This window comes from Oryctolagus cuniculus, chromosome 4 (assembly GCF_051225735.1).
Source record: "Oryctolagus cuniculus isolate XC-2025 breed Fujian yellow rabbit chromosome 4, ASM5122573v1, whole genome shotgun sequence".
In the NCBI taxonomy this organism is placed as follows: domain Eukaryota; kingdom Metazoa; phylum Chordata; class Mammalia; order Lagomorpha; family Leporidae; genus Oryctolagus; species Oryctolagus cuniculus.
The window spans coordinates 151,148,811-151,175,448 of NC_142870.1; the positions used below are offsets into that span (position 1 = coordinate 151,148,811).

Below are 26,638 nucleotides of genomic sequence, written 5' to 3' on the forward strand. Positions count from 1 at the left end.
ACTTTCCATAGTAACCTGCTCCTATCTCCGACCTCTTTAGAGAAATCTGTAGTCTCTCCCACTGTCAAAAAACAAACGAGAACAACAGTCCAAACTCCTCTTCTAGCTAGAGAAGATTCCTCATAGTGTTGCAGCAGGCTACCGGTCTCAGAGTCCACCAACGCTTCAAATTATCTTGCTGGACTGGCATGAACACACACCACGTCTCCAGTCAGTCTTCCCACTACTTCCTACGCCTCCTTACATGGACACATCTACTGTGAGAGCTAGAAACTGGTTTCTTATGCATACTTTGCCCCCACTTTCCCAGACAGTGATCAGCTTGAAGGCCAAGACAACCTTGTTCCTTCTTTGTATTCCTCTCCCCAACAGGTTAGGCAGCACACAGTACATACTCAGTAGATGCTTGCTGTTATGAGAAGCCGTGGCAGTAGAAAAATCAGTAAAATACAGATCCCATTAATAGATCCCTAACTTCACTTCTCATACAGATGAAAGTGAATAGAATGTTATTCCATCTGAGATAAGTATAAGGCAGAAGCAACACAAATTCAAGACCCACTTTCTTTTTAATATTACTTGCTTATCTGAAAGGCAGTGTAACAGAGAGGGGTAGAGACAAAGGAGGGAAGGAGAGAGTGGGAGAGAGGGAGAGAGCACTTTCCCCCACTAATTCATTCTCTAAATGAACACAACAGCCAGGTCTGGGCCAAGCCAAAGTCAAAAGCCAAGAACTCCATCCTGGTCTCCCACACGGATGGCACAGGCCCAGGCACTCGGGCCATCCTCCACTTTTTCGCCAGGTGCATTAGCAGGGAAATGGGTGGGAATCAGAGCAGCCAGCTGCCAGCACTTCAAGACAGGATGCCAACGTCACAGGCAGTGGGTTAACCCGCTGCACCACAATGCCGGCTCCCAAGACCCACTAGTTCTAAGATTTAAAAAAGAAACATACAAAGCTGGATGAGCACTGTGGCACAGCGGGCTGAGGCGCCACTTGGGACACCTCCCTTAGCCGAGGGTCTGGTTCAAGTCTTGTCTGCTCTGCTTCCAATGCAGCTTCCCGCTAAAGCATCCTGGGAGGTAGTGGGTGGTGGCTCAAGTGCTTGGGCCCCTGCCACCCACGTAGAAGACCCGGATGGAATTCTGGGCTGCTGGCTTTGACCTGGCCCAGCCCTGTCATTGCGGGCACTTGGGAAGTGAACCTGTGAATGCCAGATCCAGCTCTCTGTCTGCCTCTGTCTCTCCCTCCGCGTCTCACTTTCAAACCAACTGCCAGTAGCTGGCAGTCAACAGTGGCTGACACGTGCAGGGCAGAGTCCACGCCGAGCGGGCCAGCGACACCCGCACCGCTCGCCATCGCGCCCCACGGCGACCCCGGCTGCCCGCGCCCGTACTCACCGCCTGCTCGTTCCTCATCCCGATGTACCTGAGGCCCAGCTCCTGCGCCGCCACGGCGATCTCGGTCACTGGGATGCCCACCACGCCGAACAAATACCGCACATCCTGCAGGCCGAAGACCACAGGGAGAGCCGCGGGTCGCCCCCACGCCGCCGCGCCGCGCCGCCCCCGGGGTCTCCCGGCCCGGCTCCGCCCCCGTCCCCAGGGCGCCGGACGCACCTGCTCCTTCAGGGCCTGGGCGATGACTTTAGCCCCGGACACCTGCTCGTCGCTTCTCTCGCCGCGCTCCTGCAGGTCGCTTCCCGGCATCTTCCACCTACTAGTCCTGGGCCCGCTCGCAGCCCGCAGCCACGCGCCGAACACTCGCCACGCACGCCGCCCAGGCCCTGCGGGACAGCGCCCTTTCGGACGGGCCGCCCTAAAGAGCGCGCGGGAGGGGGCGGGGCGAGGGCGTGCGCGCGCCCCTCACCCAGCCGCGCCCTCTCACCTAAGGCGCTGTCCGCCGGGGGAGGCGGGACTTGCGGAGGGCTGAGGCCCGTGCCATCCAGGTAAGAAGCCGAGACGGAGAGTTGAGGAGGGCGATGCCGCCGTGGTCCGCCCGCCCGAGGCCTCTTGAGGCCCGCGGACTGCGAGGTGCGCATGCGCACATCCGGGGGCGTCGTGGGGCGCGCGCCGGGCCTGGCGGCTGAGGAGGCTGCGCGCGGGCTCCCGGGCTGGGGCCGCCGCGTCCACCGTTCGGGGCTTTTACGCGTGTCCCGGCGCGCGTGCTTCTGAAATTGTAGTCGCTTTTGCACCCAAGAAGCCGGTGGTGCGCAGCGTTCCTTAAACCCGCAGAGCAGGAGAAGAGGATCTCGCCCGAGCCGCCTCTGGAACTTGGCGTGGGGCACCTCGAACCTGTCCCCCTTGCTGCGGGCCACCCCGCTTCCCGAAGTCAGGAGGGCGGCTTCTGCTGGCTCCAGGGTCAGCCCCCCTGGACACCCCGCACCCGGCAGTCTTGTCGTTGAGTGGGAAGGGTTCTGGCCAGGTGCGGTTCCTTGGGGCGGCCTCCTGCTCATCGGACCGTCTGTCAAATCACCAGTCGTAACTGAGACAGGAGCTTTCTTATTTTGTGTAGGATCTGAGGTATCGTTGGGTAAGGAGACAAGCAGAGAGGGGGAGCGGGTTATGGGCAACGTGAAACCAATGAAGAGCACCCAAAGGTTTTCACACTGGTGCTGGGTCCTTCATTGGGCGCCCACTGCAAGCAGGGGAGAGAGAAGTGGAAATGGGTATGGGGGATTCACTCCCTGGATATGGGGGTCCCAGCTAAGAGGGAGATTTCTTTGAAGTCTCAGAATACATGTAAAAAGTGAATGCAGATTTTGCATTCAGACTGTATCCACATTTTAATATGAAAACAGTTGTTGAGATATAATGTACAATTCAGTGCATAGATCTTAAAAGTCAGGTGAGTTTTGGCGTAGATATTCACGTATGTATGTAACCACCATCCCCAATAAAAATAACTTTTTATTTTTTGAAAGATTTATTATTTATTTATTTGAAAGGCAGAGCTACAGAGAGAGAGAGGTCGTCCATCTGCTGGTTCACTCCCCAGATGACCACAACGGCCGAAGCTTTTTCCAGATCTCCCACATGGGTGCCGGGGCCCAAGGACTTGGGCCATCTTCCTCTGCTTCCCCAGGTCATAGCAGAGAGCTGGATCAGAAGTGGAACAGCAGGGACTCGAACTGGTGCCCATATGGGATGCCGGCACCAGCATTTAAAATTCCCTCTGTCAAGTAAAATTGACATTCCAGAAAGAAGCGGCATGTATTTTGTATGCTCTGAGCATTTCTTGGCACAGTGTTTTAGAAATGTAGACTTTGTCCCCTCTACCATAGAGTGTGGTTTAGATCATTGCCTGTGTGACAGCCCCTGCCACCACTGCATCGGAATCACCTGGAAAGCTTTTCCAAACCATGAGGCCTGGTGCATCCCAGATCTGGTGCATCCGCATTGCAGGGCAAGGTAGCCACCTATGGACTCTGACTCAGAGCCCCACGTTGAGAACCACTGGTTCTGGACTCGTGCTGGAGGCATGAGTTAGTAATTAAATATATGATTGCTTAACTATAGGCAGAGTAATACTGTTGGTTACTTTGGACTCACTCTGCTCTGACATTGGCAGCGAAGGCTGTCTAGATGATTGTCAGTTCACAGGATCTACGTCACTGACTCAGAAGACTCGCTGACAGAGCTACGCAGTGTGAAGTGCGGTGTTGGAACAAGCCCCAGGATTCAGAGCAACTAGTTTTGCAAAAGGGTGAATTCGTTGCTAGCTGCGTCCCTGCCTTTAGCAAAAAGGAGCCAGAGATCTTTAGCCTTGCGTTCACCTTTGTACCTCCCAGTCCAGGGCTGTGAGCTGTGCTGTGGCAGGAGTCCTCAGCCCTCAGGGTTCACGGGTGAGGAGCAACTCCTGGACAAGCCTTTGTGGTTGTGGGATCACAGGGTCTGTAGTAATCCCGTGCCCTTTGTACAGTGTTTGTAAGCATTAACTGCATGGTTGATTATTTTCATTGGCAGTAATCATGGAATTTTGTAGCTTTGTTTGCTTTTGTTTGTTTGTTTATTTCTTTATTCTCCAAGGGAGGAATAGATCTAATTTTTTAGAAAGATTTATTTATTTGAAAGTCAGAGTTGGGGCCTGCGCTGTGGCACAGTGGGTTAAAGCCCTGGCCTGAGGCACCGGCATCCCATATGGGTGCCGGTTCGAGTCCCGGCTGCTCCTCTTCTGATCCAGCTCTCTGCTAAGGCCTGGGAAAGCAGTAGAAGATGGCCAAAGTTCCGGAAGAAGCTTCTGGCTCCTGGCTTCGGGTTGGCTCAGCTCCAGCCGTTGTGGCCAATGGGGAGTGAACCATCGGATGGAACACCTCTCTCTCTCTCTCTCTCTCTCTCTGCCTCTCCTTCTCTCTCTGTGTAACTCTTTCAAATAAATCTAAATAAATAAATAAATAAATAAATAGAGTTACAGAGAGAGGAAAGCCAGAGAGAGAGGTCTTCCATCTGCTGGTTCACTCCCCAATTGGCCCCAATGGCCAAAGCTGTGCCAATCCAAAGCCAGGAGCCAGGAGCTTCTTTCCGGTCTCCCACATGGGTGCAGGGGCCCGAGGACTTGGGCCATCTTCTACTGCTCTCCCAGGCCACAACAGAGAGCTGGATCGGAAGAGGGGCAGCCAAGACTAGAACCCGGCGCCCATATGGGATGCCGGCACTGCAGGCAGCTGCTTTACCTGCTATGCCACAGCGCCGCCCCCCCCTTTTAAAAAAATATTGATCCCATGCTCTCCAGGAACAGAGCCAGTCATTAAGGAGTCTGCATACCAGTTATTGGGGGTGGGTGGGTGGGTGGTGTTCTGGTTTTGAGACTGAGAAAGTGCTATCTAATGGCTTTCTTCTGTCTGGATGAAGAAAATAGCTGCAAGTGTAGTGCCTTGAGGAAATACACTGTAGAGATCGCAGCCCCTGCAGCCAGTGAGTCTCTTTCTTTCTTTTTTTTTTTTTTAAGATTTATTTATTTACTTGAAAGGCAGAATGACCAAAAGAGAGGCAGAGAGAGAGAGAGAGAGAGAGAGAGAGAGAGAGAGATCGTTCATCTGCAGGTTCACTCCCCAGATGGCCTCACAAGCCAGGCCTGGGCCAGGCAAAAAGCATGAACCAGGGGCTTCTTCCAGGTCTCCTACGTGGGTAGCCGGCATCCAAACACTTGGGCCATCCTTCACTGCTTTTCCCAGGCCATTAGTGGGGAGCTGTATCGGAAGTGGAGCATCCAGGACATCTGGCACCTATGTGGGGTGTTGACATTTCAGGCTGTGGCTTCCCCCGCTACACCACAACGCTGGCCCAGCCAGTAACTGTAGCCCCAGATTGTGATCGTCCATTTTAATTTCTTTTTTAAAAAGATTTATTTAGTTATTTGAAAGTCAGAATTACACAGAGAGAGGAGAGGCAGATAGAGAGGCCTTCTAGCTGCTGGTTTACTCCCCAGATGACTATAACAGCTGGAGCTGAGCCAACCCGAAGCCAGGAGCCAGGAGCTTCTTCCAGGTCTCCCATGTGGGGGCAGGGACCCAAGGACTTGGGCCATCTTCTATTGCTTTCCCAGGCCATAGCAGAGAGCTGGATCAGAAGTGGAGCAGCTGGGTCTCGAACTGGCGCCCAAATGGGATGCCAGCGCTTCAGGCTAGGGCATTAACCCACTGTGCCACCGTGGCAGGGCCCCCCCCCCCTTGTGATTATTTTAAAGCATAGCATTACCTGAGTCTAGAAATACTCTCACACACAAGCTATATTGAAAGCTGAAATGTTTGGTTATCAAGTGAAGAGTGAATTAAGGTTAATGTGATATAGAATGGATGAAGACACGGTTGGCTAAATTGAAAGAAGAAACACTTGTAACTGAAATTTTTTTTGTAAAAGATTTTATTTTATTTGAGAGGCAGAGTTACAGAGAGAGGGAAAGACAGAAAGAGGGGTCTTCCATCTGTTGGTTTACTCCCCAGATGGCCGCAACAGCCAGAGCTGAGCCAATCTGAAGCCAGGAACTGGGAGCTTCTTCCGGGTCTCCTATGTGGATGCAGGGGCCTAAGCAGGGAGCTGGATCAGAAGGAGAGCAGCTGGGACACTTATGGGATGCCAGCGCCACAAGCGAGGGTTTAGCCTACTACACCACAGTGCCAGCCCCAAAACTGAAAGTCTTAAAAATAACAAAGGGTTTGGCATTGTGGTGTAGTGAGTGGAGGTGCCACCTACAATGCTGGCATCCAGCACTGGCAACTGAGCATCCATAAGGGCAACAGTTCGAGTCCCAGCTGCTCCACTTCCAATGCAGCTCCCTGCTGATGTGCCTGGGAAAGCAGCAGAAGATGGCTCAAGTGTTTGGTTCTAGTCCCCAGTGTGAAAGACCTTGATAAAGCTCCTGGCCTTGGTCTGGCCAGTGCTGGCCATTGAAGCCATCTGGGGAATGGACCAGCGGATGGGAGATCTCTCTCTCTGACCCTCTCTCTCTGTAACTCTGACTTTCAAAATAAATATATAAATTTTTTAAGTAAAGAAGCCAACAACAACAGAAACGGATGTGTGTGCAGTGCTCTGTGTTTTAAAAGCCAACACTGACAACTGCACAGCAGGAAATGTGCTGTAGGAAATAAATCAACACAGACAAAGGAGTACACAAAATAATATAATAAAGATAGGTTAAGTTGATTTTGTTTTGCGTCTCATTAAATTTATGGGCTGCAAGTGCCAAGGCTCAGAGATAGGCTTAAGGCAAAACCTGTGAAGCAACTTTGTTATCAAGGAAGGCTTGGTAATAAATTGATAATTAAAACTCCTGCCTGTGCCCAGTTAATAGGCACTGAGAGCCGTTCCCAGGTACCTTGTGGCTTACAGAAAGGTTGGACTCCTACCCTGGATTTTAAGCCATTAACCTTTGCTCTGGATTTCAGTGCCAGTGAGACCTGGCCCTGGAGCAGGGAGCATTATGAAAAACAAACTGAAGGAACACTGTTTGCCTGTTTGAATTTGGCTTCACCCATCATGAGTTTGACGTTTTTCCCAAGCAAGTTAAGGGATAGTTTGACATCTTTAGTAAACAGCTGTGACAAGGAGATTTACTCTGTGTAAAAATGCATCATGGGGCCGGCGCCGTGGCTCAATAGGCTAATCCTCCACCTAGCGGCGCCGGCACACCGGGTTCTAGTCCTGGTCGGGGTGCCGGATTCTGTCCCGGTTGCCCCTCTTCCAGGCCAGCTCTCTGCTGTGGCCAGGGAGTGCAGTGGAGGATGGCCCAGGTGCTTGGGCCCTGCACCCCATGGGAGACCAGGAGAAGCACCTGGCTCCTGCCTTCGGATCAGCGCAGTGCGCCAGCCACGGTGGCCATCGGAGGGTGAACCAACGGCAAAAAGGAAGACCTTTCTCTCTGTCTCTCTCACTATCCACTCTGCCTGTCAAAAAAAAAAAAAAAAAAAAAAAAAAAAAAGGCATCATGGAATGGTGACAACCTTGAATAGTGTGATGAGGACATAAGAGATTTATCTCAACTGATTTGGGAACCAAAGTATAGTGTTTCTCAATATGATAGAATGCTACTGTTGGTGGCCCTCCAAAGAGGGTGGCTAGCACCTGGTGCTGGTGGTGAAAGACCTCCTGTTTTTATTTGTTTCTCCTGTTTGGCCAGTAACATTCATCATAGCCACTGGCTTTAGCTTTTTAAATTGTACCTGTTTGTTTTGTTTTGCATTTACTCTGTTCTCTGTGTCAGCAAAAGTCATCTCTAGGGAGAATCTCTGAGTGACTCCCAAGATGCATGGTTGGATTGAGGTTTAACCCCAGGCAAGGAGGACCGTCTTTGTGTCTTTGTGATGAGGGTAAACCCGTTAACGTCTTTCTACATTGTGATCTTTGAGCTGTGATTTACTGTGTTATGTATGTAAGGCTTAGAACCTCTCTCAGACATTTAACTGGAATGTACCAACCCCCTAGTTTAAGAAACACAATATTACAAACACAGGGAAGCTTCCGGTATGTCCCTCCCCATTGCATTCATCGCAACCCCTTGCTGTAGCCTTTTGAATTGGACCTTATTGTTTTGTTTTTCTTTTAATCTATTCTGTGTCAGTAAAAAAAAAAAAAAAAAAAAAAGTCATCTGAGGCTGAATCTCTAAGTAATTAGTGATTCCCAGGGTGTAGGGTTGAACTGGGATGTAACCCCTGGTAACATAGCAGTAATGCAAATCTTGAATTTGATGTTTATAATTCCCACCATATACATTCTTTAGGAAATGGACCGTCTATTTTCTGTACTATAACAGAATACCTGAGACTGAGCAGTTTATAAGGTGAAGCAGTTTACTTTGGCTCACGGTAATGGAGGTGAGAAGTCCGGGAGCATGGCAGGAGCATCTGCTGTGCTTCTGGTGAGGGCCTCATGGTAGGGGGGTAGCTCATGGTATAAGGGCCTCATGGTGTGAGGGCACAAGGCATGTGCAGCTAACCTGTTCCTGCAAGAAAGGCATTAATGCATTGGCAAGGGCTCCATGACCCAAGCATCTCCCTCTATGCCCCACCTCCCAACTCTGCCACATTAAAGAATTAAGATTTCAACACACAAACTTTTTTTTTAACATTTATTTTTTTAAAGCGGAGTTTTTTTGTTTTGTTTTGTTTTCATCTTGAAGAGAATAGAGGAGAAATGAGGTAACAAGTCAGGCCTCCCAGATTGTTTACCCTCAGCAATTTAATATCAAGTGAAAAGTTAGCAAGCAGTGTTAACAGTCAAATATCAACAACTTATAAAAACATTTACCAAACGACCCACTGCCTTTTGTAAATTTTAAGACAAGAATACATGTATTTGGAAACATGGATCTTTTACATTTACCAACTTTTGTTTATAACAACTAAAATTACCTAAGAAACTAAAATATTAGATAAGCATGGTTATGATCTTGCCAAAGAACAACCCTAGAAGCTAAATTGGACTCTGAGTAATGTGCATTGCATCATATCTTATGGTTGCAAATGTCTAATATAACATTATAGGACAAAATAATAAACAGGTTTTTGTAATAGTTTTTTTAAAAAAAAGTCATTAGTATTACTTTTTGCTCTTAATAACCTGAATTAACCGTACTTTTTTATTGTTAGACTTTAGCTTTATCTGTTTGTTAGCTGCGATGGGTGGGGTAGGTTCTTTGCTCAAGAAAGAATTCAGGGCCAGCGCCGCGGCTCACTAGGCTAATCCTCTGCCTGTGGCGCTGGCACCCCGGGTTCTAGTCCCGGTCAGGGCTCCCGGGAGTGCAGTGGAGGATGGCCCAAGTCCTTGGATCCTGCATCTGTATGGGAGACCAGGAGAAGCATCTGGCTCCTGGCTTCGGATCAGCGCAATGCGCCGGCTGCAGCGCGCCTGCTGTGGCGGCCATTGGAGGGTGAAACAATGGCAAAAGGAAGACCTTTCTCTCTCTCTCTCTCACTGTCCACTCTGCCTGTCCAAAAAAAAAAAAAAAAAAAATTCAGACATGAGACAGAGTTGTAAGATAGTAAGGTGTAGGGGCTGGCGCTGTGGCGCAGCGGGTTAAGGCCCTGGCCTGAAGTGCCAGCATCCCATATGGGCGCCGGTTCTAGTCCCGGCTGCTCCTCTTCCGACCCAGCTCTCTGCTATGGGAGACCCGGAAGAAGCTCCTGGCTCCTGCTTCAGATCAGTGCAGCTCGGGCCATTGCAGCCATCTGGGGAGTGAACCAGAGGATGGAAGACCTCTCTCTCTCTCTGCCTCTCCTCTCTCTGTAACTCTGTCTTTCAAAATAAATAAAATAAATAGCAAGGTGTAATGGAGTTGGTAGGGCGTCCGTCACAATGGGGGCGGGGGGCACCTCTCCAGACCAAACCTGGCAGCGAGTGCCCAGTGACTGGGGAAAGCAGAGTCAGCATGTTTAATGGAGAGGATACACCTGGCTCAGCACAGCGCCGAGAGCTGAGTACACAGTCTGCACTCAGACAGGTTTATAAGGGAAAGGGGTCCAGCTCTCCCTGCAGTCTCTCCTTCCCCTCCTCCTCCCCACGACAGAGGGTTTGCTGAGTGTGAATTAGATGAAATACCTCGCCAGGTTTCACTACTCGGTGCTGTCAAACTGGGTAGCCCACCTGGCACCCAGCAGAGGCACTTCCCTGAGGGTGCCTTCCTTTGGGAGAAGGCTGTGAGATTTTGTTGCACAATGTTATCAGGCCAGGTAAACACTTTGGTGCTGAGGAGGGCTTTTCTGGGGGAGCCTTCCTGGAGGGAGGGCCGAGACCACCTAGACCAACATTACCTGGGCGTGGGCAGGACTTTGTGTGTGAAATCCTGGGCTGCTTCCAAGGTGAGCTTCTGCAGGTACTTGGTTCCCCTTAGGCCCCTCTCACACACATAGGCTAATTTCTAACTTCCTAGTAACATGTTTACAGAGCTGTCCCAAAGTATTGAATTCCATAGAAATCACCAGAAAAAGTTCTTGGGAAACTAGAGGAGGAAATGTTTAAACACAGAACCAACAATGTTTTAATTTTTATAACCAGCTTGTTTTTGTACTCCGCCCCCCGCCCCACACACCCCTGGCCAATGCCAAGAAGGCTTATAATATCTGGTTGAAATGGGATCCCTTAACATCATGATGTAATATAGATTAGATGTAATCATTGTTACAAAATGGTGATGTAAATACTTTAAGTGCATATTTAAACCATAATCCTTTAAAAAACTCAGCTGTTTTAAACATTCAGAACTTTAAGGACACAGAGAACAGAAAAGATTACCTCAAGAGGACACCAAATCTAGGTCTCTTTGGTCTGTTAACGAAAATGGGAAATGAAAATCTCGAATGTGAGAATTTTTTTAAAATATTTATTTTATTTATTTGAAAGAGTTTCAAAGACAGATAGAGGCAGAGAGAGAGAGGTCTTCCATCAACTGGTCCACTCCCCAGATGGCTGCAATGTCTGGAGCTACACCAATCTGAAGCAGGAGCCAGGAGCTTCTTCCAGGTCTCCCATGCGGGTGTGGGGGCCCAAGGACTTGGGCCATCTTCTACTGCTATCCCAGGCCATAGCAGAGAGCCAGAGTTTTAACCTGCTGTGCCACAGTGATATCCATACATTTTAAAACCTCATTGCTGGCCGGTGCTGCGGCTCAATAGGCTAATCTTCCGCCTGTGGCGCCGGCACCCCGGGTTCCAGTCCCGATTGGGGCGCTGGATTCTGTCCCGGTTGCTCCTCTTCCAGTCTAACTCTCTACTGTGGCCCGGGAGTGCAGTGGAGGATGGCCCAGGTCCTTGGGCCCTGTACCCGCATGGGAGACCGGGAGGAGGCACCTGGCTCCTGGCTACGGATTGGCGCAGCGCCTTGGGGTGAACCAATGGATAAAGGAAGACCTTTCTCTCTGTGTCTCTCTCTCTCTCACTGTCTAACTCTGCCTGTCCAAACCCCCCCCCCCAAAAAAAACAAACAAAAAACCTCATTGCTTTAACTTTGATTTAATGTTTAATTTTTTAAAAGATTTATTTATTTATTTGAAAGTCAGAGTTACAGAGAGAGGAGAGACAGAGAGAGAGAGGTCTTCCATCCGCTGGTTCACTCCCCAATTGGCTGCAATGGCCAGAGCTGCACTGATCCGAAGCCAGGAGCCAGAAGCTTCTTCCTGGTCTCCCACATAGGTGCACGGACTTGGACCATCTTCTGCTGCTTTCCCAGGCCATAGCAGAGAGCTGGATTGGAAGTGGAGTAGCTGGGCCTTGAACCAGCGCCCATATGGGGTTCTGGCACTGCAGGCAGCGGCTTTACCTGCTATGCCACAGCGCTGGCCCTGGGAGACTGTTAACTTACATCCAGGAGACTTCTGAGTGTCACCACCGCAGGCTGAGAGACAGCTGGCTCTCCCCCCCCCCCCCCCCCCCGCCAGCAAAGGGATGGAGTTAACATACCAGGAACCAGAGAAAAAGTTTAAACTGTCATCTCTCTCTCCCTCACTCTCCCCCTCCCCACTCCCCTTAAAGAAGCTTCAACAGCAGGGGAGGGGAGGGGGTGGGGTTTAACCCTTTAGGTATCCCTTTCGGCCCTTATGCAGGCACAACAGAAGTTTAGTTTTAGAGTTCAATAATGGATTTTAGGTTATGAAAAAGACGATGCCAATTTCCTGCCATATTTTAGTCTCATTTGAGAGTTCCAGGAATGCAGCTAGAAGTCCCAAGGTTGTAGACTCAGTTTAGAGTTGAGACATTCCTTTTAACATTCTAGAGGTAATTTTCTTTTAAGATTTTATTGATTTATTTGAGAGGCAGAGTTATAGACAGAGAGAGAAAGAGAGGTCTTCCCTCTGCTGGTTCACTCCCCAAATGGCTGCAAATGGCTGGATCTAAAACCAGGAGCCAGGAGCTTCTTCCAGGTCTCCCAAAGGCCCAAGCACTTGGGCCATCTTCAACTGCTGTCTGAGGCCATAAGCAGAGAGCTGGATTGCAAGAAGAGCAGCCAGGTCTCGAACTGGTGTCCATATGGGATGCCAGCACCAGAGACGGAGGCTTAGCCTGCTAAGCCACAGCACCCAGCCCAAGGTACTTTTCTTAAAACTCATTTTATTTGAAAGAAGGAAATATTTTAAGCCCTGGGCTGTGGGAGGTGTAGGTGGTAGCTGAGGTGATGTGCAAGGCTGGCGAGCCTCCTCTGGTTCCCCAGATAAAAGGAGCCTCTCTGAGGTTCTGGTTGGCATTTTGAAGGTTGTTTGACCACCAAACCCAAAGCAAAAACCCATTTTTAAAAAAGCAAGTTTAAAACAACCTATTTCTAAATGAACCAAAGAGATGTTTTGGGCTTAATTTAACAGTTTATATATATGAGCGTCTTTTATCTATAAGCCAATTTAAACAGAGCTCTTAACAAAAGTTTCCCGATAGGCATACAACATGTATTACATGTATAACACATGCATAACATACATTACCCAGTAGTCATTTTAACACCATAGTTTCCTTTTTTAAAAGAGTTATTTATTTATTTTGAAAGGCAGAGTTACAGAGAGGTGGGGGGAGAAGTCTTCCATCTGCTGGTTCACTTCCCAGTGAACGGCCAGAGCTGTGCTGATCCGAAGCCAGGAGCCAGGAGCTTCCTCCCGGTCTCCCACGCAGGTGCAGGGCCCCAAAGACTTGGGCCATTTTCTACTGCTTTCCCAGGCCATAGCATAGAATTGGATCAGAAATGGAGCAGCCAGGACTCGAATTGGTACCCATATGGGATGCCAGTGCTGTAGGCAGCAGCTTTACCCACTAAACCACAGTGCCGGCCCTGATAACTTTCTTTTAAAAAATATTTTTATTTATTTGATATCTTGAGAGAGTGAGAGAGCTCTTCGACCCACTGGTTCACTCCACAAATGCCTGCAATAGCCAACCAGGGCTCATTCAGGTTGAATCCATGAGCCTAGAACTTAATCTGGGTTTCCCATGTGGGTAGCAGAGACCTGACTATTGAAACATCACCACTGCCTCCCAGGCCTCCCAGTTTTACGCATTAGCAGAAAATGGAATCAGAAGCAAAGCTGGGACTTGAACCTAGGGAAGCTGGTGTTCCAAGTAGTGTCCTCAGTGCTGCACCTGGCTGTGGCTTGCTTACTTACCCACCCTCTTAGTTCACTCCTCCCCCCTTTTTTACTTTATTTATTTATTTGAGAGAGACATCACTTTTCTCTCTGATGGTTCACTCACCAAACGCTTACAACAGCCATGGATGGGCCAGGCCAAATCCAGGAGCCTGGAACTCCATCCTGCTCTCTCACATGGGTGGCAGGGATCCAAGTATGTAGGCCATTATTTGCTGCCTCCCAGCCTCACTAGCAGAAAACTGGATGGGAAGCAGAGTAGCAAAGGTTGGAACCAGGTGCTCTGATAGGGGATGCAGGTGTCCCAGGTGGGGACTTAACTTGTTGCACCATAACACCCTTCCCTCCTTCGACGTGCATGCTTTGTATTCTTTCCCTCACTCTTGTTTGCAGAGTTTGTAATGTTTGCATTGTGTTCCTTTGTTGTTTTAAGATGTATTTATTTGAAAGGCAAAGTAGCAGAGAGAGAGGGGGAGAGAGAGAGATTTATCTTTCATCCACTGGTTCACTTCCCAAATGCCTGCACCTGCTAGGGCTGGGCCAGGCCAAAGCCAAGAACCAGGAACTCCATTCAGGCTCTGGGAAATACCCTTGCCTGTCTACTCCAGAGATGAACCCAGACTGAAGAATTGCAGTGAAAGTGAGACTTTATTATCGGCCTTGGGAGATCGGGTGTCTGATGAGCAGTTACAGCAAGCAGTTTGCATCCTAGCACACAGGTCCCTCTCCAGGTTCCTCCTTGCCTGAGTACTGTTGGGGGTATAAGGGTCGTTCCCCACTCACCTAAGTTACAAAGTTACCTTCCCCTGTCCTTTGTTTTATCATTGCCTCTTTTTTTTTTTTTTTTTTTTTTTGACTGGCAGAGTTATACAGAGAGAGAGAGACAGAGAGAAAGGTCTTCCTTCCGTTGGTTCACCCCTCAAATGGCTGCTATGGCCGGCGCGCTGCACCGATCCGAAACCAGGAGCCAGGTGCTTCTCCTGGTCTCCCATGTGGGTGCAGGGCCCATGGACTTGGGCCATCCTCCACTGCCTTCCCGGGCCACAGCAGAGAGCTGGACTGGAAGAGGGGCAACCAGGACAGAATCCGGCGCCCCGACCAGGACTAGAACCCCGGGGTGCTGGCACCGCAGGTGGAGGATAAGCCTAGTGAGCCTCGGTGCCGGCCATTATCATTGCCTCTTGTGAGTTCCCTCCCCAGTAACAGCCTGTTTGGCTAGTGATTTTTGCTACATCTGCAAATCAGCCAACAGTAATTTTCCATTCTGTGTTGAAAATGGACCACCAGACATTTCCTTACTGTCTCCTGCATGGGTGGCAGGAACCCAAGCACCTGGATCATGCATGTGTAGCATCCCTAGCAGTGGCTTACACCACACCACAACACCTGCCCCCTTTACATTGTGTTCTACAAACATAATCCTCACGTTTATTTTCAATTCGAAGCTCTTACTATAGTTTTTCCATTCAACTCTTGGTAGGTAGAACTTTCTCCTTTGCATTTTTACAAGAAACCTATTATCTGTTACTTTTACACTTGACCCACTACTTGAAATAGTATTAAAATCTCCAAAATGACTCTGCAGGCTTTTAGTAGCACGTGATGTGATTGAGGTAAAATCCAGTGGTAGCCTGATTTTTTTGCCTTTACAAATGCCCCTGTTCTTTGTTTAGCTTTCCAAATGATTCTTTATCTTGATCTGGAATTTTACTAGGCCGTCTGCTGGTACCCATGGTCTTTTCCTTTCTTTCTTGAGTTTTGTTTGTTCTTTCAATCTATAAATTCAGATTGGCTTCTGTTTCTGTTTTCTTCAGTTATACCACTCAGTCATTCATTCATTTCATTTTGAAAGGCAGAGAGACAGGCAGACACAGACAGTTCTCCCACATACTGGTTCACTTCCCCAGTTGCCTGCAGTAACCTGGCTGGTCCGGGCCGAAGCCACGAGCTGGAAACTCAGTCCACATTTCCCACATGAGCGGCAGGGATTCAACCACGTGAGCCATCCCCTGCGGCCTCCCGGAGTGTACACTGGCAGGAAGCTGGAATGGAGGCGAAACCGGGACTCAACCCAGACACTGCAGTATGGGCTGTGAGAGTCCCAACTGGTGTCCTAAGCACAGAACCAAATGCCCACCCCCAGTGACATCTTTAAATATTTGTTTCTTTTTCTGCTGTGTTATATATGATCTCTTCTTGTACAAAAATGTACCACCCATTTGGTAGCTTAAAACAAGACCCGATTTACTATCTTTCAAGTTTCCATGGGTCAGGAGGGTAAGCATGGCTCAGCCGGATCCTCTGCACAGGATCTCACAAGGCCCCTGTGAAAGTGTTCGCTGTGCTCGGGGTCTTATCTGTGGCCGAGTTCTCTTCCAAGCCAAGCTGGCTGGTGGAAGAATTGATTTCCTTGCAGCTGCACAGCTAGTAGTTCTTTTCCTTCAAGGACGGCAGGAGAGTGTGTGTCTGAACTCAGGACACTCCTTTTTTTTAATACGTGTATCTGATCAAATCAGGCACACTTAGGATGATTTCTTTTGGTTAGCAAGATTAACTGGCTTGGGAACTTTAATTGCATATGCAACATACCTTCACCCCTGCCATAGTCTATTGGTTAGAAGCAAAACAGTTTTTACCTGCACTGAAGGAAGGGAGATTATCCAAGGAGTCACCTAAGGATGTGTCTACGGCACATTATTTTCTTGTTCTTTTATGGATTTTCCAGTTATGCACGTGTCAGATCTCATTCACCTGTCCTCTATAGCTGTAAGTTTCCCTAGATTCCTCTTCAGTTCTGTCTTTCCACTCTTCTAGTTCCTGAACTATCACTCTCCATTTACGGCATCATCTGACTTCCTTCTGCTGCTGCTGTATTTGCGTTGATTCCTTTGATGTCTTTCTTTTTTCTCCTACTTCTTCCCTGAGCTCTGCCAGATAACATCGCACTTCCCCTCCCCTTCTGCCTTCCTCATTCCCCCTCTTCCCTTCCCGCATCCTTCCCGCCCCTTTCCCTTCCTCCTCCTCCTCCACCTCCATATTCTTTTAATGCTTTTATTATTATTCTGTGCTTTTGTTTTATAGAAGCAATTATGTTTTTCCTCCATTCATCGAAATATGTTTAGTCACAATTTTTATGTATTTTCTGGCGACTTTCCAGTGAGTAATCTTTGTTTTCTTGTATTTTCTAAAAGACCGTGAGCTTTTTGTTTTCTTCCTGTGCTCTGCAGGAGGTTTACGTGAAGGTGAACAAAGCCACACTGAGTGCCAGTTATTTCTGTTAGCTCACTGAGCTCAGCGTCTTCTCACTTCAGTGGTTGCTCTTGAAAAGTCTGCCTCTGTTTGCGTCACCGTCTCTTTTCCTTCCGGATGCTTCCGAGATTCTGTTCTCTCAAATTATTTGATGTTCTCTAATTTCTTTACATTGTGTCTAGCTGTAGATTTCTTCTTGGGTATCCTGAATCTATGGATTTCTGTATTTCACTGCTGAAAATCTCAGCTGTTACTCCTTCAAATGTGTTATTTTCTGTATTTCCTCCCTCTGAAATTCCAATTAAATATGATGGAACATTGTATACATTTTCTGTGTTTCTTCTTTTTTCTTTTTGTCATCTCTGGGATACATTCTAAAGCATTTTTTTCTCCCAGCTCTAACTCCCATGCCACAAAATCTTTCTGTCTGGCTTAGTTTGACCATATCTAATTTTTTAAAGATTAATTTATTTTAAAGTCAGAGATACACAGAGAAAGAGAGGGAGAGAGAGAGAGAGAGAGAGGTCTTCTAGCTACTGGTTCACTCCCCAGTTGGCCATAGTGGCTGGACCTGAGCCGATCCGAAGCCAGGAGCCAGGAGCTTCCTCTGGTTCTCCCACGTGAGTGCAGGGGCCCAGGGACTTGGGCCATCTTCTGCTGCTTTCCCAGGCCATAGCAGGGAGCTGGATTGGCAGTGGAGCAGCCAGGACTCAAACGGGTGCCCATATGGGATACTGGCACTGCAGATGGAGGCTTTACTGGCTACACCACAGCGCCGGCCCCGACCATATCTAATTTTTCAAACCAGTTTTAGGTTCTACCGGGTACTTCTTTAATCGTGCTCAATGTAAGGGCTTGATAATTTGGAGTAGCTTTACTGTCACCTGCAGTTGTTGGGGGTCTGATTTTGCCACGTTCTTTTGGCTCTCTGGCATGATAGTTTGTCTTGTGTTTTGTAATTTTGAATTGTGAACTTAGGCTTACTTGTGCTGTGATTGGGGGACTTTTAAGTGGAGCGAGTTGAAGAAGAGTTATTTCAGAGAGGATAAGGGTTGAGTTCCAGGCTTCTGAGGACTGGTAACATCTTAAGACTACTTTGTGCCTATTTCTCATCTTGGGGTTACCTGGATCATCTGTTGCTTGAATTTGAATCCTGAACCTACATAAGGAAAAGCTTTTGTTATGACTTTGCATGGCTTACTCTCTTTCCCCATTCAGAGCCCAAAGTAAGATATACATGTTTGCAGGCAGGCAGGCAGGTGTTTGTTTTAGTCCACCTGTCCACTGAGAGAATAGTTCCTTAACCTTTCTAGCTGTGTCCGTAAATCTCATTCTAACCCCAGGACATGGCCTTCTGCCACTTGTGACCTCAAAGTCTAAGCCCTTTGGATATCAAGATTGGGAAATCTCCCAGTCCCATGTTATCACTCTGGGTTTCAGTTATTCATTTATTTTTATTTTGAAGATTTATTGTGAAGGTCAGAATTATAGAGGGGGAGGGTGTGTGTGGGAGAGAGAGATTGAGAGAGAGAGATTGAGAGATAGAGAGAGAGAGAGAGAAAGAGGAGACTCTTTCATGCTCTGGTTCAGTCCCCAGATAGCCGCACTGGCTAGGGGTGGGCCAGGCTGAAGCCAAGATCCAGGAGCTTCATCCGGGTCTCTCACATGGGTGGCAGGAGCCCAAATACTTAGGCCATCTTCTGCTGTTTTTCCCAGGCCATCAGCAGGGAGCTGGATCTGAAGTGGAGCTGCCAGGACACGAACTAGTGCTTATAATATGGGCTGCCCTTGTTGCAGGCTGCAGCTTTACCAGCTACACCACAGTGCTGGCCCCCATATCTTTTATTTTTAAAAGAACTTATTTTTCAGGGAGGTTTTAAGTTCAGAGTAAAATTGAGCAGAAAGTTCATAGAGTTCCTTTATATTCCTGCCCTAACACAGGCATGGCCTCTCCCGTTGTCAACATCCTGGACCAGAATGGTACACTTGGTACAGCTGGAAAGCTTGCATTGGCACTTCATTATCCCACAGGGCATAGTTTACTCTTTTCTTAAAGATTTATTTGTTTATTTGGAACACAGAGTTATAGAGAGAGAGGGAGAAGGAAAGACAGAGAGAGAGACAGAGTTGTTCCATCCTCAGGTCCACTCCCCAAAATCCACAACAGCCAGGCCAAAGCCAGGAGCCAGGAGCTTCTTCCAGGTCTCCCACATGGGTGCAGGGGCCCAAGCTCTCAGGCCATCTGCTGCTTCCCCAGGTGCATTTGCAGGGAGTTAGATTGCAAGTGGAGTGGCTGGAACTCAAACCAGTGCCCATGTGGGATGCAAGCATTGCAGGTGACAGATTAACCTGCTACATCACAACCTCAGCCCCTTCCAGCACCATTTGTTGAAAAATTATCTTTGTTGGCCAGTGCTGTGGCTCAATAGGCTAATCCTCTGCCTGCAGTGCCAGCACACTGGGTTCTAGTCCCAGTCGGGGCGCCGGATTCTGTCCCAGTTGCCCCTCTGCCAGTCCAGCTCTCTGCTGTGGCCCGGGAGTGCAGTGGAGGATGGCCCAAGTGCTTGGGCTCTGCACCCAACTGGGAGACCAGGAGAAGCACCTGGCTCCCGGCTTTGGATCAGCATGGTGCGCCGGCCACAGTGCGCCAGCTGCAGCAGCCATTGGAGGGTGAACCAACGGTGAAAGGAAGACCTTTCTCTCTGTCTCTCTCTCTCTCACTATCTACTCTACCTGTCAAAAAAAAAAAAAAAAAAAACCGATCTTTGTTCTATTGTATTGTTTTTGTTCTTTTGTCAAAAATCAGTTATTGTGTTTATATGGATATGTTTATAGATTCTCTGTTCTGTTTCACTGATAACCTATTTGTCTATTCTTTGGCGAATGCCTTATTATCTTGATTACTATAACTCTATAGTGTATCTTAAAGTTAGGAAGTATCACTCCTCTGAATTTCTTCTTCTTCAATATTGTATTGATTCGGGCCGGTGCTGTGGCATAGTGGGTAAAGCCACCACCTGCAGTGCTGGCATCCCATATGGGTGCCACTTCAAATCCCAGCTGCTCCATACTTCCAATCCAGCTCTCTGTTATGGCCTGGTAAAGCAGTAGAAGATGGCCCAAGTACTTGGATCAGCGCAGCTCTGATAGTTGCAGCCATCTGAGGAGTGAACCAATGGATGGAAGATATCTCTCTCTCTCTCTCTCTCTCTCTCTCTGCTTCTCCTCTCTCTGTGTAACTCTGACTTTCAAATAAATAAATAAATCTTTAAAAAAATATTGTATTGATGGTTGTTGGTCTTTGGCCTCTCCATAAATACTTATTTATTCATTTGAAAGGCAAAGGTACAGAGAGAGAGAATGAGAATGAGACACACACACACACAGAGAGAGAGAGAGAGAGAGAGAGAGATTCTGTCTGCTGGTTCACTTCCCAAATAGTTGCAACAGCAAGGGCTCAACCCAGCCGAACCCAGGAGCCAAGCGCTTCCTCTGGATTCCCACATGGGTGGCAGGGACTCAAGCACTTGGGCCATCCTCCACCACCTTCCCAGGCAGAGCAGCAGGCTGCTGAATTGGAAGTAGAGCAGCCGGGACTGGAACCAGTGCCTACATGGGATACCGGCAATGCAGGCAGTGGCTTAACCCTCCGCGCCACAGTGCCATACCCCATAGACACTTTAGAATCATCTTGTGGACATCTGAAAAATAACTTGCTGGAATTGTTAGTGGTATTACATTGGGAAAAATATATATATACAAGGTTGGGAAGAATTGACATCTTGTCAGTATGAGTATTCCCATCTATGGATATCTATCTTTCTGTTTATTTTATTTCTTTCATCCAGATTTTATAGTTCTCTTCATATAGAACTTTTACATTCTCCTTAGATTTATTCCCAAGTACTTTATATTTGGGGTATAAATATGAATGATATTGTGTTTTTAATTAAAAATTCTGTTGCTCATTGCTGCTATTGAGGAAAGTGGTTGACCTGTGTGTGTTAACTTTGTAGTCTTCATCCTTGGTATAATCACCTGTAAGTTACAGAGGGAAGTTATATTTTTTTGTTTCTTTGTTTTTTGTAGATCTTCCTAGATTTTTTTATGTGGATAATCATATCATAGGTGTATAATACAGTTTTTATTTTTTTCTTCAAAGTCTGTGTACCTTTTATTTCATTTTCTTATTTCTTTTTTTTAATGTTTTTAAACTTTTTTTGACAGGCAGAGTTAGACAGTGAGAGAGAGAGAGAGACAGAGAGAAAGGTCTTCCTTTTCTGTTGGTTCACCCCCTAAATGGCCGCTACGGCCGGTGGGTTGCACCAATCCAAAGCCAGGAGCCAGGTGCTTCTTCCTGGCCTCCCATGCGGGTGCAGGGCCCAAGCACTTGGGCCATCCTCCACTGCCTTCCCGGGCCACAGCAGAGAGCTGGCCTGGAAGAGGAGCAACCGGGACAGAATCCGGCGCCCCAACCGGGACTAGAACCCGAGGTGCCGGCACTGCAGGCGGAGGATTTAGGTCTTCTAGTGTGATGTCAAAGAGTAGTGGTGATAGGGGACATTCATGCTGTCTTCTTTTTTTTTCTTTTTAAATATTATTTATTTGAAAGAGTTGCAGATAGAGGAAGAAACAGACACACACACACACACATCTTCTATCCACTGGTTCACTCCCAAATGGCGGCAATGGCCAGGGTTGGGCCAGGCCCAAGTCAGGAGCCTGAACTCCATCCAGGTCTCCCACATGAATAGCAGGGGCCCACACACTTGGGTCATCTTATACTGCTTTCCCAGTCACACTAACAGGGAGTTGAGTCTGAAGTGGAGCAGCCTGAAGGTGAACTGACGTTCACGTGAGATGCCATTATCAGGGGCAGTGGCTTAACCTGTTGTGCCAGCTCCCAAGCCTTGTTCTTGGTCTTAGTGGGAAAGATTCTAGTTTTTCACCATTAAATATGTTAGCTGTAGGTTTTGCTCTTTATTCTGATGAGGAAGTTCCCTCCAATCCCAGTTTACGCAGTTTTTATCATCAGTAGGTTTTGGATTTTGTCAGATGCGTTTCCTGCATCTATTGGTATGACCATGTGACTTTTTTTCTTTAGCCTATTGCTGTAATATATTAATTACATAAATTGATTTTCAAAGATTTTTATTTATTTGAGATATAGAGTTACAGAGAGTGAGAGGGAGAGACAGAGAGAAAGGTCTTCTCTCCGCTGATTCACTCCCCAAATGGCTGCAACGGCTGGAGCTGAGCCAATCAGAAGCCAGGAGCCAGGTGCTTCTTCCCGGACTTCCATGCGGGTGCAGGGGCCCAAGCACTGGGCCATCCTCCGCTGCTTTCCCAGGCCACAGCAGAGAGCTGGACTAGAAGAGGAGCAGCCGGGATTAGAACCGGTGCCAACATGGGACGCTAGTGCCACAGTCAGAGGATTAACCCACTGCACCATGGAGCCAGCCCCATAAATTGATTTTTGAATGTTGAACTTCCCTTGCTTACCTAAGATAAATCCCAGTTGGCCCTGGTGTATCACTCCTCTTACACATTGTTGAATTTAGTTTGTGAGTATTTTGCTAAGGATTATTGGATCTGTGTTCATGAGTTTTTGATATATATTGAATAAGTTAGGAAGCATTCATCTGCTCTGTCTCCAGAGGAAATTGTCAAGAATTAGTATAATTTCTCCTTGTATGTTCGGTAGAATTCACTGTTGAACACCCCATGTCCGGTGCTTTCTGTGTTTTTGCTTTTGTTTTTGTTTTTTAAGAAAGCTTTTGGGATTTTCCTCTCTTGGAAGCCCCCCCTTCATGCCGCTGTGGCTGGAGGTCCTTGATTCTAATAAATACTTTTAAATCTCTTTGTCGTTCGCTTGGAAATTCTTCTTCCATGTGTGACAAGAACCGAAGTAACAGTAATTTCTCCACTGCCGTTTTCCGGTAACATTTTTGGTGTCATGACTCAGATTGCAGCTCCTACACGATGCGGATCCAACGTCGGATCATCCCACTGGACTGGTGAGCATGTGGACTGCTGTCGCTTTTCTTTCCTAGAGCCTTCCTCTCCTTCATAGTAACTCGCATTTTTCTCGAAACACCAGGTCCCTGTCAGCCAATTAAACGTGATTAGTGCGGCTTCGGTCTTGAGACTCAGAGGCTAGGCTTGCTGACTAAGGCCAGATCAATCCCCTGGGCTGAGACTCTATCCTAACACCTCCACTCCCTCTTGCATAGACCAGCCCTTTGCGAGGGACTAGAAGAAGGCCTGAGACAACTGATAGATTCTGGCTGGGGCTACACTCCCGCATTTTCAGATCGTCTCGGGGCTGGGCACTAGGCTCCCACTGTGGGAATGGTGTTGGGCCGAGAAACGCAGTTTCCCCTGCCCTTTTAAGGAGTCCTCCCGAGCTGCAAAGCCAGAGGCTCCAGACTTCATGCTTCTCATCTTAGTTCTGGGAATGTTGGTCTGGCCCAACTCAGCTTCCTTTCACGGTGATCGGCCCAACACACGGGACTGGAGAAAGGTTTGGAGTAACCTTGAAATTCAGGCCAAGGCCACTCTCTGGTGTTTTTCAAGGACTCCCTGACTGGACGCCAGATCCCAATGGGCCGTTAGGATGTCGGCTGAAAACTGCATTCTGTTCTTCCTTTCTGGGGATTAATCTGTTGGTGAGACTGGGCACAGCCTGGAGTGAGGCCATGGGCTCCCGGCTCCATGCCTCAGTGAGTTTTTCCTTTACCCCAGACTTTGACAGATCTTCAACTCTCTCTTTGCTTCTCTAGATGCTTTCTATACCCCATGAAGTCACCACAGTTTCTACAAACTCGATTTCCTGGTCTCACTAGTGGGTATTTCCTAGATATTTTCTTCGTTAGTTCTGGGTTAAAGTCTAACTACCTTGTTTGCAGACAGGCAGCCTCTCGATCTAGACTGCCATTAGATGCAGTCCCCACGTGGCACAGACAACTCTCAGCATGTCTCTGGTACCCCCACCTTCCTTCTCCAGTCTGCTCTTGTGGGTCCCCACTGTCAGATACCTCCGAGGAGTTGTACTGGGGAGAATTATATTTCCCTTCTGCTTCTTTGTGACTTTACCTGTGTAGTCACCAACATAGGTGGCAGCCAGGGCTGGCACTCTAGCTTACAAACACCTCTGCTAAGGCTCTCGCCATGAAAGCTCATTGTAGACTGGACTCAAGGAGAGGCATAGAACAACAGTTATTTTCTTATGTATAAGAACAAAGCAACCGTGTATATTGGACCAGGCAGAGGCCCAGTCTAGCACACTGCCAGTAAGGGACCTGATCACTCCCTGTGTGTGCTCTTCTGACAAATATATACCCTAAGCTACAGGCGTAGAAGGCTGAGCGAGAGTGGGTGATTCGTGCTAACCTCCTCCCTTCCCTGTGGGCTTCAGTGCACCTCAGGACACATTGTTACCGGGGAACTGCAAGGGTACTTGTCTTCACGCAAGAAAGAATTCAGGCGTGAGACAGAGAGTAAGTGGAAAGCAAATAGCAAGGTTTATTAGGGCAGGGACATCTGTAAGAACAGATGGGCACCTCTCCAGACAGAACCTCAGAGAGAGTGCCCAGTAGCTCAGACTGGGGGAGAGCGAGGTTACATGGTTGAGTGGAGAGAGTACACCTTGGCAGGCCAGGTGGGCGACTCAGCAGAGAAGTAGAGGGCTGAGTGCGCTGTCCAGTTGGGGCCGGGGTTTTTAAGGGGATGGGCTTTGCCTTCCCCTCTTCTCCTCCTGGAACAAAGGACTTTTTGGATATAAATACGAAAAATTCCTTTCTGAGTTTTCTGCCTGAAATTATCAGAGAGGGGGAAGCCTGGCTGGGGTCGCCCCACCTTAGAGGAAGGATGGTTATTGGGTAGAAAGGGCAGGGCATGTTTGAAGTGCAGATACTGGGCTGCACCTGGAAGGTTATCAGGATGACTTTGAGATGCATATGCTGGACCTAGATGTCTCCTTAGGCCTTTGTCACACACACATAAGCTCATATCTGACTTCCTACCTAACAACCGCAGGCAGTGAGAGAGTTTTGAGAGATGTCTCAAACTCAAAAGACATAAGACCTAAAGCAAAATTCTGTTTTTATGCTCTCACTCCAGCCAGGAGGCAAGCCATCTACTTTATTTCTTTGGCCCCTGCGCTTACAGAAAAATGCCTTGTTGTTTTCTGCACCACCACCTGGCCTGCTTACAAGCTAGAGGACAGAGAAGTTAGCTTAAGTGAGTTGTAAAAAGTGCCAGCCCCTCTACTCTGACTCCCCGTCTCAGAACTCAGTCTCCGAATAGACCTCTCCCCTCTATTTCCCTGCATGTGCCCTGATACGTATTGAATTCTTTTCCAGAGCGTCACAGAGTCCTTGGGTCTACTCAGTGAGCCACCAGGGTTCTTCCTTACTGCTTGTGACTGCTGATTGTAATCCCAGTGGAGGAGGTTTTTTTTTATCAGATGACAGTTGCCCCATAGTTTTAATTTTGCGTGGGGGTTTCTAGGCAAGAATCTAGGTCCAATAACTTCAGATGCTATTGATGTATATGGATTAATCCACATGATGACTTCTTTTTTTTTTTTTTTTTTTTTTTTTTTTTTGACAGGCAGAGTGGACAGTGAGAGAGAGAGAGAAAGGTCTTCCTTTTGCCGTTGGTTCACCCTCCAATGGCCGCCGCGGCCGGCGCGCTGCGGCCGGCGCACCGCGCTGATCCGATGGCAGGAGCCAGGAGCCAGGTGCTTTTCCTGGTCTCCCATGGGGTGCAGGGCCCAAGCACCTGGGCCATCCTCCACTGCACTCCCTGGCCACAGCAGAGGGCTGGCCTGGAAGAGGGGCAACCGGGACAGAATCCGGCGCCCCGACCGGGACTAGAACCCAGTGTGCCGGCGCCGCTAGGCGGAGGATTAGCCTAGTGAGCCGCGGCGCCGGCCACATGATGACTTCTTGAGACACCTCCCGACCTGACTCCTCATTCCTGAGACTGGTTTGACTGACAGCCTCACTATTAGACACATCCAGTATTGGCTTTGGATTTTGGAGTATAAGGTTATTGTCTCTTTATTTATTTATATTTTTTGACAGGCAGAGTGGACAGTGAGAGAGAGAGAGACAGAAAGAAAGGTCTTCCTTTGCCGTTGGTTCACCCTCCAATGGCCGCCGCCGCCGGCGCGCTGCAGCTGGCGCACCGTGCTGGTCCAATGGCAGGAGCCAGGTACTTCTCCTGGTCTCCCATGGGGTGCAGGGCCCAAGCACTTGGGCCATCCTCCATTGCACTCCCTGGCCACAGCAGAGAGCTGGCCTGGAAGAGCGGCAACCGGGACAGAATCCGGCTCCCCGACCGGGACTAGAACCTGGTGTGCCGGTGCCGCAAGGCGGAGGATTAGCCTAGTGAGCCTGGCGCCGGCCTAGGTTATTGTCTCTTTACAGGGCTTCCAGTTTTCCTCTGTCTACCCCGCCCTCTCTGAAATCACCTACCAGTTTCTCCTTAGGAATCTCTGGAGGGGTGCCCACCTGCTCTGGTGGATGTTCTCTCTCATTAAAAAAAAAAATAACAATGGTGAGCAATCTCCCGTGGACTTCCTGTCCCTGGCATGTGGGTCCCTAGTCTACAGTAACCCCTGAGACCCATCTCGCAGCTGCTAAACCTTTGGTTCCAGAAGCAGTCCCCAGTAGCTGACTGCGGATAAGCATCCATGGCTTAAGGTGTTTTTTTCTTAGAGTAAAAGGAAAAGTAGTCTCAAATTCAATTAGAATCTAAAATGATATCTTTGGTAAATAGAATTTGATTCAACTGTAACTGAACATCGGTTTTAAAGAAATTTC

The 26,638-nt window shown here is 48.3% G+C and overlaps 2 protein-coding genes across 3 annotated transcripts in view; one reads left to right on the top strand and one right to left on the bottom strand.

The window, feature by feature from the left end:
- HACL1 (2-hydroxyacyl-CoA lyase 1) overlaps nt 1-2,050 on the bottom strand; it is a 52,220-nt gene extending 50,170 nt beyond the window's left edge. Inside the window, exons 1-3 of one of the 2 annotated variants that reach the window (XR_016233314.1) lie at nt 1,889-2,050; nt 1,621-1,787; nt 1,402-1,506 (exon numbers count right to left, since the gene is read on the bottom strand). Coding sequence is in view for 1 of the 2 variants with exons in the window: in XM_002716184.6 (XP_002716230.6) it covers nt 1,402-1,506; nt 1,621-1,710 (195 nt within the window). In the remaining variant the exon portion in view is untranslated. The remainder of the gene's footprint in view (nt 1-1,401; nt 1,507-1,620; nt 1,788-1,888) is intronic. The other variant, XM_002716184.6, reaches the window with a different exon arrangement.
- BTD (biotinidase) overlaps nt 1,784-26,638 on the top strand; it is a 54,904-nt gene continuing 30,049 nt past the window's right edge. Inside the window, exon 1 of the mRNA XM_051818486.3 lies at nt 1,784-1,949. The gene's annotated coding sequence lies outside the window, so the exon portion shown is untranslated. The remainder of the gene's footprint in view (nt 1,950-26,638) is intronic.